This window comes from Archocentrus centrarchus, chromosome 21 (genome assembly GCF_007364275.1).
Source record: "Archocentrus centrarchus isolate MPI-CPG fArcCen1 chromosome 21, fArcCen1, whole genome shotgun sequence".
In the NCBI taxonomy this organism is placed as follows: domain Eukaryota; kingdom Metazoa; phylum Chordata; class Actinopteri; order Cichliformes; family Cichlidae; genus Archocentrus; species Archocentrus centrarchus.
In genome coordinates this window covers 22287619-22304913 of record NC_044366.1, presented here as the reverse complement: position 1 = coordinate 22304913, position 17295 = coordinate 22287619, and the positions used below count along the sequence as shown (strand labels likewise).

The 17295-nt window shown below is 40.6% G+C and overlaps 1 protein-coding gene across 1 annotated transcript; it reads right to left on the bottom strand.

The window, feature by feature from the left end:
* Positions 1–3112: 3112 nt before the first annotated feature.
* LOC115800770 (lanC-like protein 3) lies at positions 3113–14135 on the bottom strand. Its single transcript, XM_030758275.1, is given in 6 exon segments — positions 3113–4888; positions 4890–4929; positions 7087–7294; positions 7388–7585; positions 10638–10761; positions 13538–14135. Coding segments are annotated over 6 exon segments (1224 nt in total). The 5' UTR covers positions 14072–14135; the 3' UTR covers positions 3113–4768.
* Between the last annotated feature and the right edge of the window lie 3160 nt (positions 14136–17295).

Genomic DNA, 17295 nt, shown 5'->3' with positions numbered 1-17295 from the left:
CTGCATTTCAGCCTGTAGAAACGTTCAAGGTGACCTACTGAAGTTCAAACGGAGCATCAGAATGAGGAAGAAAGGTGATTTAAGTGACTCTGAACGTGGCATGGTTGTTGGTGCCACATGGGCTGGCCTGAGTATGTCAGAAACTGAAGGTGTAACTGGAACTTTCCCACACAACCATCTCTATGGTTTTCAGACAATGGTCCAAAGAAAGAAAATATCCAGTGTGTGGAAGTTTTCTGCAGAGGTGGCAAAAGTACAGACATTCTGTCCTTAAGTAGAAGGACAGATGCTTATTTTAAAAATTAGTCTAGTAAAAGTTTAAGTACCAGTTCAACTTCTTTACTCAAGTAAGAGTGAAGTGAACAGTACAGGCTCTGAAATGTACTCAAAGTAAGAAAGTAAAAGTAGCTGGAGGGCATTTCTACCAGCTATTTTTGTCCAAATCTAACTGAACCCTGTGCTATATTAACATAATAATAAAATATTAATACACAGTAATGCAAGCTTTATTTCAGTCTAAATTCTAATTCAAATGAATGCACTCAGCTTGAGCACTGTTATGTAGAACATGAGCAGAGAAAAAAATAGAGAATTTTTTTTTAGAAAAAGCTTTGCTGTTGCCTACACTGTAGAGGGTGACTCTGCTCCACACCTAAACAAAAAATGAATACAGTCAGGGATTAAACTGGGATTCGGCAGGTGGAAAGAAAGCAGTTGTAGTGGCTCAGTGTGGGAAAAAAACTCAGTCTTTTCTACTGAGAGCTCCAGGTTTTCTTTGTGTACAGGCTGTGATCAGGTGACCTGTGCTGCTGCTGCTCTGAGGTTTACTGCTCTTTGTGGATTTACACAACTGAATGAAACAAGATGTAAGCAGACGTTTCATTAGCTGTCTGATTCCATACACTGAGACAGTATACTGTTTACAGTATACTGTCTCTGTAAACAGTATACTGTTTAACAGTAAACAGTATACTGTTTACAGTATACTGTCTTTATACTACACAGTATATAGTTGGTATAAAGGTGGAATTCAGTGAATGAATCTCAGCATCATCAACTTAAATTCAAACTCCTCTCTGCTACACTTGATGTAACCTAACTCTGACCATGAACATCACAGCTCCTGTGCACCAGTCCAACACAAAATTTTACTGTAAATTCATCAAAGTATGACAAGCTGAACAGTTTATCCTGCACTAAACTGCTGAGTAGTTTGATGCAATCTTTGAATAACACAAAGTTAGTATGACTTTTTTTTTTGCAGGATGTTTCACAAAAAAAACCTGCCAAAGACATAACTTCACATCATACACAGATCCAATATCGGATTGAAACAAATTGGGCTTTAAAACGTCCAGTTATCAAATGCCACTGAGCAGTCCTTACCTTTAAATATAAACTCTCCTCTTCCTGTCCTGTCCTGTCTTTCTTACATCTTCTCCATCTCTGAGTGACGCTATCACTAATTCTTTTCTCTCCCTGGAAACACAGCAGCTGTACCTTTGGCCAGCAGACACACTGCAGTTTGTGTGTTTCCTGATATTTGTTCAGCTGTTAGAAATGTTGCATTTGATAATACCTTATTCCCTTTACAGTCATACTTCAGCAGCAGACCAGAACTTACAAAAACACCCCTGAGTATGGTGCTATAATGACGCATAAATAATATAGTTTTGACTCTTTCACCTCTTTGTAAGCCCCGCTGATGATGCACCAATAGACTGCCTTTTATGTGTTATTGTTTCCTCCATTTAGGCTCAGATCAGTTTGATATTTGAAGGTGCCGCTCCTGTAGGCTAAGAACAGGAACTGAGGCTAAAATTTGCAGATTGTAGGGTCAGAATTTGAAATGAAAAGCCTGGTATCAGCTGTTCAGGCTGGTCATTATGGTTAGCACAGTGGGTGGGGGATATTTTCTTGGCATATTTGGGCTCATTAGTACCAACTGTAGTTGCTGACCAGTATTGTTACTGACTCTGTCCATCCTTTATGTCCACTGCACCCATCTTCTGATGCCTGCTTCCAGTAGGATACCGTGTAATGTCACAAAGCTCAAAACATCTCACACTGGTTCCTTGAACATGTTCAACGAGTTCACTGTAGTCACATGACCTCCACAGTCACCAATCCAACAGAGCACCTTTGGGATGTAATTACTGTATGGTCTTTATCTTACATATAAAGCTCTTTGAGGTGACTGCGTGTTGCGATTTGGCGCTATATAAATAAAATTTAATTAAATTGAATGAATGGAATGTGTTTCCTATTATGGATGTGCAGCAACTGTGTGATGCTATCATGTCAATATGGACCAAAATTTGTGAGGAATGTTTGCAGCACCTTGTTGAATCTGTGCCATGAAGAATTAAAGCACTACTGAAGGCAAAGGGGAGTCCTAGCAAGGTGTAGCTAACAAAGCGGACAGAGTGTATGTGGACTATGACCGAGATGATCCCTGGACTGCTTTTGGCACTTACAACTCAGTTACAGCTCTGGCAAATGCGTGGACCAGGTGTGACTTGACATTTGGTCCATGTAAGGTTAAAATGTGCTAATGCTGAGGCAGCCAGATGCACCCCGAATCAATTCAAAGGCCTCTCATCTCCAGCATCAAGGTTAGGTAGGACCAGTTTGTTGCTTTTACTATTAATATCTTCACACTGTCTTCAACATGCCAGTAATGGATGAAATCAAGATAAAATATAAAAGATGTGATAGTGCTGTTTGACTCTGTTCACACTAAAAGTGAAGCTTCACTCCCCTCTTACTCTCAATTGCTAAAACCCAACTCTTCAGTGTTACATTTCGTATCTCTGCTAACCACGATGTGAAAATGAATCTGAAAAGCATTAAAATACATGTGAAAATATGTATTTTTTCTACTATGAGTACTGATTGCACTTTCTGTCAAACTGTTCATAAAGCTGTATTAAAAAAGAGAGAAAATATTATAGTAGTAAATGTGCTCTTGTGCAGCCTCCAAAAGCAGATCCTCATCAATCACCTGGAGATGGTAGGTTCTATAAATTCACTGTGTTATATCTCCAAAATGAATAAAACACCAAAGTCGTCTGTTTTATTTTGCCATCTGGACACTTTATTAGTAAGCAATAATCCGTAGATGTTATTTTAAACAGCTCGGATTGGTAATGAAAACAGCACACATGTAGAGCTTGTAATGTTCTGCACTCGGCACAGTTAATACTGGGAAACTGCTTTGGTTTGCTGTTATTCACAGGCCCCTTCTTTTTTTTTTTTAAATAAACACGAGCCACATATTCATACACAGTTCCCAAAGCATTTTCAGTTTCCCGTGTTCGCCTCCTATTTTACTCTGAGAGATGTGATCGTATCTGAAAGCTGGAAATTTGTTTTTAAGGCCTCATTTTCACATTAGGTAAAGAAATCCACCACACAAAAGTCACCTGCTGAACAGACTGAGTTGGAAGAAAAATGAAATTTCTCACACTGATAAACACATTTTGTTCTTTTCTTGTTTGTCTCCATCAGAAAGCTACAGATTTTTTTTTATTTTTTTTTTTTTACGTAGGGTAAAAGTTGAAACAAATCACAATATATTGATCACTTTGAAAGTTCCCCACAAAGTAACTAACATAGCTTGAAACATCAGTAGACACAAATGGCTGTCACACTGCTACACTGTGTAACCTCAGCTCCGCCGGGCGAGCTACTGCACAGCAGAAACAAAGTGTTACTTTATTGGACGACAAACAGCAGTTCTATCCCTTCTCCACCTCTCCACCCAGTTTTGATGATTTAGAAGGTTCATTATCAAAATCCCTCTAACGCGCTGTATTTTAAATCGGTGACAACTTTCAATGGACATAATTCAAGCGATTACGCACCCTAAACACGTAAACTCAAAAATTTGCGCTATGTGACGCTGAGCTGGTGAAGCGGTAGAAAAATTTTAAAGGCATTTATGTGACACTCGTTTTTCTGTATTTTTTTGTGTTTGTTTGTTTTGTGTGTGTGACTGGGGCGTGATTGCCTTCTACTTTTATCTGTGGAGTAGTTTGCGTTTTTCTGACCTGAGAGCAGCATCTTGGAAGAATATGCTGCAGTTTCAATCATCTCAGTTTAGTGCTGGGTTCTGTTTCGCAGTCTGAAAGTGAGACTTCAACTTGGATGCAAAACAGACGACACAGAAACAATTTGGGCGCTTTGGGTGATGTAAACAGGAAGTGCAGCTTTGTGTTAGTGGAGTCAGTGAGTAAGCTGTGGGCCTACATCTTGAGGTGAGTTGCTTTTAGCCTACATTTGTTTAGACCATTAAAAACATTGCAAGGTACCCATGGATGCACTCACAGCTATCACTGCATTAGTTTTACGATACAGAAGCAAACTTGATGATTCTCAGAGAGGTCTGGAGTATAATAAGCGTCCCCCCATCCCCCTGCAGATTTATTGACATTTACTCCCAATAGCCATATCTGAGGCTCTCCGTGAACTCTGCTGCACCTCACAGTTTGTAAACCTCCAGAGCTGTTGACAACACTGCAAACTGAAATGGGCAATGCTTTAGTGAGTGCTATGCATCGGATAAAACCTCAAAGCTCAACATTCAAACACAAAACAAGACCACTTTTCTACTGCAACTGGCCTCTAAAACCCACCCGTCCTCGACTCCCATCCTGATCACAGTATCAATCCTGACTCTAAAGTTTCTATAAGTTGTTTAGTAGCGATTTCACTGGGAAGGGGTGATGTCTGTTCAGGTTGGCGAACAGCAGTACCTGGGGTCCATTCACACAAAGATGCTAAACAGAGGGAACTCTGACTGGTCTGGCTGCAGGAGGTCAACCAGGAAACAAACAGTCCCGGACAGGCCTTCGAACAGACTGTAGACGCTGGTCACTGAGCGCGAGGCCTGCTTTGAACTCTTCAGTAAAGAGGAACTCTGCAAACCTGTGGGGATAAAACAAGAATAGAGAGACATGAAAAGATAATGGAAGTGAAAGCAGAGCTGTAGCTGAAGCCACTGAAGTAACATCCAGAGATGAGCATGTATTTCATGTACACTCCTCTTCTGAGATGAGGGATCAACAGTTCCCAAACCTCTTTTTGAGCCATTCTAAACCATTGGATTTCTTGTATATAGACTAGTATATAGATAAAAGCACTGGGCCACACCCCTTAATCTTTGAATTCATGTGGTTTTAGTCCCACAGATCTATAAAATCAGCACCTAGCCATGCACTCTGCCTTTGCAAGTCAGTGAAATTTGATATTCATACATTTAGATTATGATTAGATATTAGAAACCACAGCAGACCATGTAAAGTCACAGAGCTGAGCTGCGTAGTGTGTAAAAGTCGCCAATGCCCTTCTGTCTCTGTAACTGCCACTCAGCACAAAAACCTTGCACCAGGAGTTTCATGCATTGGTTTCCGTGGCCGAGCAGCTCTTGTGGGTTTAATGTGTAGAGTACATCAATCAAGCATAACATTATGACCACTGACAGGTGATGTAAATAACATTGATTATCTCTTCATCATGGCACCATGTTAGTGGGTAGAATATATTAAGGAGCAAGTAAACATTTTGTCCTCAAAGTTGATGTGTTAGATGCAGGAAAAATGTGCAAACATAGGATTTGTGGGAGTTTCACAAGGGCCAAATTGTGATGGCCTGATGACTGGGTCAGAACATCTCCAAAATTGTAGCTCTTGCACAGTGTTGCCAACTTAGCGACTTTGTCACTAGATTTAGCAACTTTTCAGACCTCCCTGTCGACTTCTTTCCAAAAAGCGACTAGTGACAAATTTAGTGACTTTTCTGGTCACATCAGCGACTTTTGACGACAGGCCGGAAACCTGAAATCCTCCACTGTCGCAGTGTTTTGTGTACATACAGCACTCTTACTGTGTCCCTTCGTACACTTTGGCATCGCCCAGACCTCGCTTTGGCCTTTAGAGACTTCTAGGAAGAAACAGTTGTGAACCAGTGGCAGGGTCATGGGTGGCCAAGGTTCATTGATGCATGTGCAGAGTGACGGCCTCCAAATTCCTCAGATATCAATCCAATCGAGCATCTGTGGAATGTGGTGGGCAAACAAGTCTGGTTCACGGAGCCATCACCTCGCAACTTACAGGAATAAAAGGATCTGTTGTGCTTGATTGCTGTATGATTATCACTGGCTTCTAATACAAAAACATATGCATGAAGCATTTCTGGTGAAATATTTTCCTTTTCCAACATTTAAGAGTTTAAAAAAGACTGATGCTGCTCTCATTGTGTTATATATGAAGCAAAAATCAGGCCACAGTTAGCTTAGCACAAACACTGCAAATAGGTAGAAAAAAGATAGCTTAACTTTGATGTAAGGTAACATAATTCATTTGCCAGGATAAGAAAAAAACTCTGAAATCTGTATAAAAACCAAAGTGTATAACAATTGACTTTTAGAGCCAAGATAGCAGATTCCTCCTGTGCATCTTTGTGCTAAGCTATGCTGTCTAATGGCTGTGGCTAGCTTTAAATGCATATGTCTTTGTTTTTTCATAAACAATCACTAACTTGGTAATAGACACCAGGAACCAGATGGCCACTATCTTTTTTGCACACATAGACTTGTGTTACCAGAGCCTGAATTACATCTAAATTAAGCCTGAATTAAGCCATTTATGTTTACGTATATCTAAATTCTGTTTTGTCGCATGGTAAATTGAATGCATTAACCTTTTGTAAACATCACTTCTCTGTCCCTGATATCAGCATCATAAACCTTGGGATGCAACCAAATGAGTATGAAGTCAAATAGCTTGGTAGGATTTAAAAAAGAAATAGGCTCAAAAGTGTAGGGTTATGTTTCTGAATCCCCGTCAGGGTGCAATTTTTTTTCTTCTCATTTTTTCTTTCATGAATGCTTTGTGTTGTTTTATTCTAACCAACAAAGAGATAGTAGAAGACACTTCCTGAACACAATGCTCTCTCACAAGAAGTATCTCAAACGTAAGTCTGTTCAGCTTTGATTTTGGAACTATTTGTCAACTTGATGTTGACAAAAACATTAAAATATTTGCTGGGTTATTGCAGCTCCCTGAAAAAGGAGGGATTTCTTGCCTCTGAGCACGGTAGAGGTATTTGGAATTGCCTGTGAGCCGATAAAGCAGGAGGAAGACGTATGCGCTGCCCGCAACTCCGTGACAAATCCCAGGCCCTTTCTTCAGCAGACCTTTTTGCCATACGAGTTCTCCACTTCTAATGCATGTGTCCAGATACTGAGGCTTTTTATTGATCAGATAGGCTTTTGCAAAGAGATACGCCACACCTGTGAGACAGGAGAGAGGCATCAGTGTAACAGGGGTGGATCTAAACCATTGGACACAAACATGATGATGTGCATCATCTGCACTGAGCGTACCCGGGGCTCCGTGGCACCAGTGCACCAGCTCGTTCTCTCTTTCGATGATGGCTCCCAGCTCTGCAGGCCAGTTACAGTTTTGCTCCTGGTTCATGAGGAAATCGACGCTCTGCCACACCAGATCCTTCTCTGCCCCGCTGAGCATGTCCTGGTAGCTCAGCAGCATCTGCAGCACTGAAGAGAGGCCGTGGGCTGCACCTGAGAGGGCGAGGTGTGTGGGGGGTCAGATGTGCACGAACGAAACCAAGCATGCAGGGAAACACCATGCCATTTCAAAACTAGAGATCACTTTGTCAGGATAGTATTTACATGCTGTAGGACTGCAACATTTATATTAAATAGCTAAAATAACACTAAAGCAATCCAATAATACAGAATAATTAAGCTTCAGGCTGTCTGGAAACATGCTTCAGTGCAACAATCTAGCCTGAACAACATACTCATGTAATTATGAGTCTACATACATGCATCCAGCTGAAAAGAACAAGAGATAGAAGAGTAGCTCTTTGTAGCCTTGCAAACACATCTCCAGACAAGAATGTCATTGCTGGATGATTCTGTACATTTTTTAGATTAGGTTCAAGCTGAACTGCTTTCCACATCCAGTGACAATATTTTCAAACTCTCACATGATACAACATCTGCAGATAAAAAAAAAAAATATTCAAAGCATCTATGGTACTGTGCAAACCTCTGAAGCCACTTCTCACTTCTTTATATTTTGCTTCCAAGGAGCCAGGCTTTCTTGTAATGTTTAAAGTGTTCTCCTGTAGTTCTCCAGGCTTTCTGAAGGTCTTTCAAAGGATTTCTTTGGACATTGGCTGCTTTTTCACTCACTTTCAATCCAGTCCTTGTACCTGACCAATTTCAGAGAAATGTTTTTTGTTTGGATAAGCTATTTAACACTGCCCTGTGAGTCATTCAAGCATAAAAACGGCACATACAGTAACTCAAGGGATGAACCAGTGTTGTGTCTACGCATAACACACTACACATAAAAAGAAATCAATTTTAAATTCTATCTTGTAACTTGCAGCCTGTCACAAAAACACATAATTTGCTCCCATTTCTTTAGTTGAATCTATGAAAAACACCAAAGATAACATAGGCATAAAATAGTATTTTACTCAACAAGGTGATTCCCAAAAAGCTGCTAGCTGAAAACTTGGCATTCATGGCCTGATGTGCAGTGTGTCCTTAGAAAGAAAAAAAAAAGGAGGAAACTGGAAAAGTGGAGGAAAAAATTATTATGTGTCAGGCCTAAAAGCTGTCTACAGCAGTTGAAAAGTAAGCCCTGAAAGTCATGCCCTTAAGAATTAGGAAAAAATAAAGCCAGCAAAGACCTGACACAGGACCTGAGAGATACATCTGCCCCCTCAGATGATCTATCTACTTTTCACTGAAGCCTCATCAGAAATGGTCTCAGTGGATGTCAAGAAGCCATTCTTAAGGAAGAGAAACGGGTAGAAAAGGCTGAGGTATGCCAAATTAGACACGAATTGGACTGAAAATCAGTGGGAACAGGTCTTATGTGATGAATCCGAATTTGAAATTTTGGTTCAAATCATCCTCAGTATGTACAGAGGAGGTCAGGAGAGAGGTGCAGCAGTGAGTGTAGTGTCTACAGCTGTCTGTAAAACATGATGGAGGGTCTGTCATGGTTTGGAGACAAGTTTTAGCCCATAGTGTTGGAGATGATGTCAAAATTAATGGAATTATGAACACAAAAAAAGTCGAGTTTGGTCCACCATGCAATACCATCTGGAAAATGTCTGCTTGGCAACAGCCTAATTTTTCAGTCGTTCCAGAGCCTGGACCTCAACATTATTGAAGCAGTGTGGGATCAGCGTGACAGAGAACAGAACAAAAGGCAGCCAACATCCAAAGAAGAGCTTTGAATGTCCTTTAAGAAGCCTGGAGAACCATTTCTGAAGACTACATAAAGAAATGACAAGAAAGCTGCCTCAGAGAGTTCAGGCTGTGTTGAAGAACAAAGGTGGTCACACCAAATATTGGCTTTCAAGCTCATTAGAATTGTAAAGACTCTGTTTTTCCCTTATATACTCTTTTTCCATGTATGCACGTGTTTCAATAAATTGGTGCAGCTATTTTTCATTTTCCTAGCAAAATATAAAGAAATGAGGGGTGGCTCATGACTTTTGCACAGTATATTCATGTTTTCATATAATGTTTCAAACAATGACATAAAAACAATGTGAAAGAGGTCCCCTATAGTGATTAACTTAGAGAGGAATTATTGGATTTCATAATATGAGTGCATCTCTAATCAGTGATACAGATGCACCTAGCTTATGAACTTTGTTAAAGGGGTAAACATGTCAGTTACTCCAAATCTGAAGGGAAAGACTGTGGAGGGTTAGGCATATAAAACCATTTGTGAAGTCAGAAGAGTGTGTTTATGCTAAGGGGAAACATTTATCAAAGGTCCATAACTTCTGCCTCCTACACGACATTCAAATGTGCTGTACAAATTATCCACCACCCCTAACTCCACTAAAGATTTTCTTCCTGCACTGGCATTGGATGTGAATCGTAAGGTACAGAATAATCAAACATGGATGTTATTAATTGGGATCTTGGAACAACTCTTCCTAAATAATACTCCACACATGCGGGGAACCACGACAGGCAGGTCAGCCACTGTCTCTGAATTTGTTTAAGGCCTGAAGAGCAAAGCAATCGAGAAACTCCTCCATGAGCAAACCTCTCGGGACAGGCAGACTAAAATGCATGCAGCACCCTAAACATGTGTGTTCATCAAACATTCAGATGTTTCTAGTCTACAGATATCTCAGAATACCCCCCCCCCCCCCCCCCCCCCCAACACACACACACACACACACACACACACACACACACACACACACACACACACACACACACACACACACACACACACCACACACTCCCTTATCATCCTCAAAGATGTTGCTGTATCCATGCAAAGGTGACCAGCAGGGCTATGCTTACTATGAACTCTGTGTTGGCCTGAAAGTTACTCCAACCCTGAAGGATCTCTTCCTCTGATGTCATCAAGGAAAAGTTAGCTTTACACATGCTAACACACCAGTCCTGTGATAACAGAAGAGCCTCCTGTAGTCAGAGGACTGAAGCTGTGAAAAACATCAGAATGCATTCACACCAGCCTTTATAACAAGGGAGACACTGAAAACTTATAAAGGCGCTGTGCTGTCCATGAATGAACTTTGCACGAAGCTGGTTGTTCTACCGAGGTACTCTGTTCCATAGTACGAGTACATGAGGGGGAAAGGCTTTCTCTTCTTCCTGGCATACTGTTTTCCTGACTCGATGATGGCCTGGCAAATAGATTTGATCTGATCTTTGCTCAGAATCTGCAGAATAAATGACACACTGCAGTTAACAGCAATAAAAACACCACAGGGAACACAGTGTAAAGTATTAAAATATTAATGGTTAATATTAATGCATATTAATGGTTGTGTACACCCACAATGATGTATCCTGCAAACCGACCCTTCTCCCAGGAGACATTTTGATATTTTGAAGCACAGATGCAATTAAAAACACAATGGTTGCATTGATTTCGTCTAGACAGGTCCAGCATTTGACAACAAAGCTAATAGGAAAGTCAAAGCCATGCACAGATATTCCTGAGTAAAGGTCTAAACATACAAAAATAATAAGGTGTTATAAGATGATTCTGTCATGACTGTGCAGTGCCTGTTTGGTAATATGCTACATGAGATAAAATGATCAATTGTGGTGCCTGATGCTTATTTACAGTCCCAATGGTCGGGGCTGTTTTGGGGACTATAATGTGTAGTCTGAACCCAGCAGAGTATTTCTCGTATTAAGCACTGCACTCCTACAACACTGACTGACTCACGATGAAGGTCTTAAAAATAACAAGAGCAACTGGTTGTGTGATATAGATTATTCACCTATTATTCTTTTATGTCAAAACCCACATTACTCTCAGTGTAACTCAAGCGACTGGCAATCTTAGAAATAGGGTTGTGTTATGCTAACAAAGTGCTGCAGGGATAATGTTTTTGTAGGGTGACAGGGAGATTGGCATTGCCCATGGGATTTTTTTTCTTAGGCTTTTGGAAGCTCAATGGAAAATAAAAGTTTATGATACCTAAATGTTTTATTGAAGATGTTTAATTCAAGATTCACACTTTTAGGACTTTAAAAATGTAAATTAAATTGGTAAAAGTAAACACAGAGGTCACTTTTTCTACTCCACACCCACTGATTTTTTTCCATTTTCAAGCATCCATATGTTGATGACTTGAGTGACATCACTTGAGCCAGTTTATTTGGTTATACAGAGATCTCTCTGGAGCCACTAAAGGTTTTATATATCATTTTTCCACAATAGCATTCCCCTGGCAACTGAGGGAAACCAATACAGCAGTCTTTAGCCATGTAAGTCAGATATCTGATGGGGTGCACAGAGACATTTTGCCCTACGTAAAAATGTAGAAATGTGAAACGCTGTTAAGAAGAATTGTCATGAATTTCAACAACTGTTTACATCTTTAATTAAGACAAAAAACCCAGCATCCACTCTGCTATTCCAGCTAGAACTTGGCAGGCTTTTATGGGCATTCATTGGCCTATTAGACATATCAGTATGGCCTTATACACATTTTATTAGGCACACCTTGGTAGTACTTGATTGGACCCCCTTTTCCTTCAGAACTATCTTAATTCTTTGTGCCATTGGTTCAACAAGGTGCTGGAAACATTCCTCTGAGATTTTTGTCCATACTGACATAACATCACAGAGTTGCTGCAGATTTGTCAGCTGCACATCTATGATGTGAGTCTCCTGTTCCACCACATCCCAAAGGTGCTCCTTTGAATTGAGATCTGGTGACTGTGGAGGCCATCTGAGTACGGTGAACTAGTTTGATATGATGTGAGATTTGTGACATGGTGCCTTATCCTTATCCTTTTGGAAGCAGCCATCTCTGTTTTTATACACCACTCTGCATTTAATCATTAGTTATTATTAATCTCTGGCTCTCTTCCACATTTGTCCTGTCTCCCTCCGCTCATCTTCAGTCGGTTGCGGCAGATGGTTGACCCACCCCAGGCCTGGTTCTGCTGGAGATTTCTTCCTATTAAGGGGGCGTTTTTTTCTTCCCACTCTCGCAAAGTGCTCACTCATAAAGAACTGTCTGATTGTTGGTATGGTCTTTATCCTGCAATGTAAAGTGCCTTGAGGTGACAGTTGTGATTTGATGCTATATAAATAAAACTGAATTAAATTAAATATTTGAGTTGCTGTTGACTGCCGTCTGCCCATTCCATTCTCCTCTGACCTCTGGTATCAACAAGGGATTTTTCATCATCTTCATTTTTTGGACCATTCAGAGATGGTTGTGTGAGAAAATCCCAGCAGATCAGCTGTTTCTGAAATACTCACTTAAATCACCTTTCTTTCCCATTCTGATGATCAATTTGAAATTCAGCAGATCGTGTTGATCATGCTTACATGTCTAAATTCACTGAGTTGCCGCCATGTGAGTGAGTGTGTGTTACGACGATGCGCTCCTTTCCGCTCCGGAGGAATTTGGAAATTGTGCATCACATAGTCTGTACAGCAGATGGCGCTATAACTCGAAAGTTAGCAGCGCCCTGACCTGCATGAGTTAAACGCCAGATCTATCTTAACCCTGCAAAACTTGTATCCAGTCTCACTACTCCTACCTGCTTTAATGAGTAATTTTCTGCTTTCCTTCGTTTTATTTCATTTTACAGTCTATATAGATGAATGAGACAATTCATTGACAGATTATTGATCAGCATTATTTCTGAAAATTGATTCAAAATAAAATAATTCTTAGTGTTAATAGTAAATTATACGTAAATAAAAGTAAGGCTATGATGTTATTTCCCGACATATATTAGTCCATGAAATAAGGTTCCTCGCATTCCCACCTATTTCCAGAAAACATTGTTGTAAACAACGTTTTGTAATCATCAGAATACATTAACTACACGTATTTATGTAATCTAGTCCAAATGCGCGATATTTAAAGACCAGTCAGTCCATCACAGAGTGACAGCTCAAGCAGCTGGAGTTTATTTTCTGAAACGGATTAATAATTTTAAAGTGCGCCACTCTGAGCTCACCTCTATGCCCAGCTTCTGTTTGAGGACCAGGGCGGCGCACAGGTACCCAGCCCGCCCCACAAACAGCTCATCCGAGCCGCACTCCAGAAAATTGATGGGCGAGCACACCTCCCACAGGTTACGGAATTTGGTCAGCGGCTTCACAAAATCAGCCAAGCCCAGGGACTTGTAGATCATAGCGGCCACCGCGTAGATGCCCGCCCCGCCGAGCAAGAAGGCGGCACGCATATTTTTATCCGGCTCCGCATCCACGTATCTGACCGACATGTCGATGATCTGCTTGGCGGTCTTCAGGTAGACGTCCCGGTGCTCGGAGAACAGCGGGCACTCGCTGACGTGATAAAGCATGTAAGCCACACCGGCCGGGCCATCATACAACCCTCCGTCGCAGTCGTTGAGGTCGATTGGAACAGTTTTAAGGATTTTATCGATGGTGGTTACAACGACGGGGACGGCGGCTTCGGCGCCCTGGCCCGGGAGCAGCGCACCTTTGTAGTCGGAGAAACGGTTGGCAAAGCAGCGGTTATTTTCCATCACCGATGAAAGACAGCACAACGTGCAGACCGGGCCCACTAATAACGCAGATCTGTGTCAGCTACTCAAGGTATCCAAGGATGAGAGAGGAAAAACACTTTGCTCATCCAATCCCATCAGGCCTCTGCTGATTGGATGCGAGCAGTGATGGATCAGCCTCATATTGGCTGGAAGGACCTGAGCCTGTCAACCTGCGCCGTTTAAGCAAAGTCCTTCTAGAAGTATCAGACTGATAAACAAGAAACACAGACAAGGGTTTGGCCCCCTTTTAACAACAAAGCACCTTGGAGGCTAAAACCGCCTCTTGCAATGAGTCAGAACTTTAGAGGAGCTGTGAGAAACAGAGGAGTTAAAAATACTTAATTATGAAATGTGTTGAAATGGAAGTAAAAAAATAAATAAATGAATGAAATGGCTGCTCAGTGGAGCACAATTAACTCAAACATGCAGTAAATTGGAGTATTTGAGTATATGTAATCACTTATACAGTCTTCAAAGTCAAAGTTTTCACAAGACTCTATGCAGTCTTCTCCAAAACTCCCTTACTGCTTCCATGGGAATTCTTAGGGTAAGTAGCAGCCAGGTGATGGTAATCAAATGCACTTGATTAATTGATCATCAGCGAGTATGAGCACCTGTATAAAAGCAGTTAGCTGGTGAACATTCAGATGTGTGTTAACACAATGCCACAATCTTCCCAGGAGTGGAGGTCCCAGCAAATTCACCCCAAGGTCAGACTGTGCAATGCTCAGAGAAACTTCAAAAGCTACAAGAGCTACACCTCAGACTCTTCAGGTTTCAGTTAGTATGTTAAATGCTAAAGTCAATCAGAAAAAGACTGAACAATTCTTGGAAGGGTTTCCAGGGGAAAGGCTCTTCTCTCTAAAATGAACATGGCAGCACAGCTTAGGTTTGCAAAGTTGCATTGGAATAAAAACTTTTGGAACAATGTTGTTTGAACAGGTGAGACCAAAGTGGCCTCACCTGGCCATAATGGCCACAATGAATAGCACCACATTTGGAGAAATGCAAACACAGTGTGTATCAGCACAAACACCTCACACTAACTGTTGCACAGTGATGGAGGGGTGATGATTTTAGCTTGTTTTGCAGCCACGGGACCAGGGCACCACAGTCACAGAGTTGACCAACTCATGCTCTGTTAACAAAAATTTTAAATTCTCTTAAAAGCATGCGTATACAGCCGCTATTATTAGGTTATGGTTATTGGTGATTTCCTTTGTGTTTTTAATCAATAGAGCAAATAACATCTATCTATCTATCTATCTATCTATCTATCTATCTATCTATCTATCTATCTATCTATCTATCTATCTATCTATCTATCTATCTATCTATCTATCTATCTATCTATCTATCTATCTATCTATCTATCTATCTATCTATCTATCTATCTATCTATCTATCTGCCATTTAACCATCTTGACCAGCAAGTGGCGACAAACACCTGCAGGTTCACTATGGCTGCTGTCCATGGTACTGAAGGATGCATAAAGTTGTAGCAGTTGTTGATCATTGTAAAAGAGGGTTCATTGATCAGGGGTGGATGGATTACTTAACTAAATATAACACAAAATGTAAGGACATTTGTGTTTGGCTGATTATTTCTTTGCTGAAACAATGCTTCTGGGCAATTAATAATATGCTGTTGGAGAGCCTGTTTATTTCCCCTTAAATGGTGCCACAGTCATAAGGAAAATGCATTTTTGGGTTGAGCAGTAGAGTTGCATATGTTGCCCGTGTTCTCTACAGATTTGTAGTCAAGTTTTGCAGGACACTATGGCTGACAGCTCTCTACCCAGACAATCTGGAACAGACTGCAGACAGCCAATATCCGGCCTCTGCCAAGAGGCCTGCCATGACTGCCCTTCATCATCAGGCCCATTTGCGCTGTATTATAGGGTCAAAATATCGAGAGTTTGTTGAGAATGCTATGCTGATTGCTACACCAATAGGGTAACAGTTTTTGGCGGAGGCAGTGTGATGGTGTTACCAGTCTCTTCAGTTTGAAATGATTGGTAGCAATAAACATTGCTTCAATAAACAGAGTTATATAAACAGAATTATGCCTACACACAGACTCAAAATGCACAAAAAAAGAAGCAAATTAAAATCAAATGGACAACAGCATGTACACAGAAAGTCCATAAAAAACACAAATGATCACAAAAAATCATCTGGGGAAAAAGTAAAACACAATTAAAAGATGGATAGATAGAGAAAGAGCGAGCAAGAGAGAGAGAGAGAGAGAGAGAGAGAGAGAGAGAGAGAGAGAGAGAGAGAGAGAGAGAGAGAGAGAGAGAGATTTAACTGCCTTTTCTCACTTTCAACAAAATAATTGTGACAATTGTAAATGAAGCACCAGCCAGAAATTTCACACTTGCACCAGAAATAGAAAACAGGATCAAATCAGCTTATTAGTGAAGCACCACTGGTTTGTACTCTAACCTCTGTAACTTCAAACAAATAAGTTCAAACTAATGCCAAATAGCTAACATACAAATAAAAATAAATTGGTGTGAAAATGTATTCTGTCTAAAGAACTATGCTTGGTGTAATTAATAGGAAACCACTTGTTATTTTTTGCAAATATAATAAGTCAGAGGTGGGATAGTGGATATAGTGAAGACAGGATGTTGACTATGGAGGTGATAGGGTGAGGTGGAAGCAGATGAGCCACTGTGGTGACCTCTAAAGGGATCAGCTGAAAGAATAAATCTCAGAGAGAGGGACATTGCTGATAACTCAGGCTATAAATGCTGTGGTGTGTGGAATCAGCTCATGGTGCACATTTACTTTTTATACAAACAAATTTAAAATACATTAGAAACAAAGATTTCCATTCAAAAGCACCTTTTACTCCCATGATGCCAACCCACCTCAGCAGCCAAGCAGACCCCTCAGTGCCGGTGAAACAAGAGAAAGAAATTAATAACAAATAATTAACATAGTTGAGCATACAAAAAGTTAATGTGTGTACTACAAATGAAACGTATTCCACAAAAATGGAATGTATTCAAAAGAAATGGAATACATGAATATGATATATAAACTCAAGAATAAAGTGTCATTATTTATGTTTGTGTGTGCTCAGGTGCGGCAGTCACAGATCTCAGACCTCGAGGTTCACGGTAGTCTAAACACTCAGTTTCAGACAGTTGTCAGTGATAGAGGGGCAGCCAATCAGAACAAAGCTGGCTTAA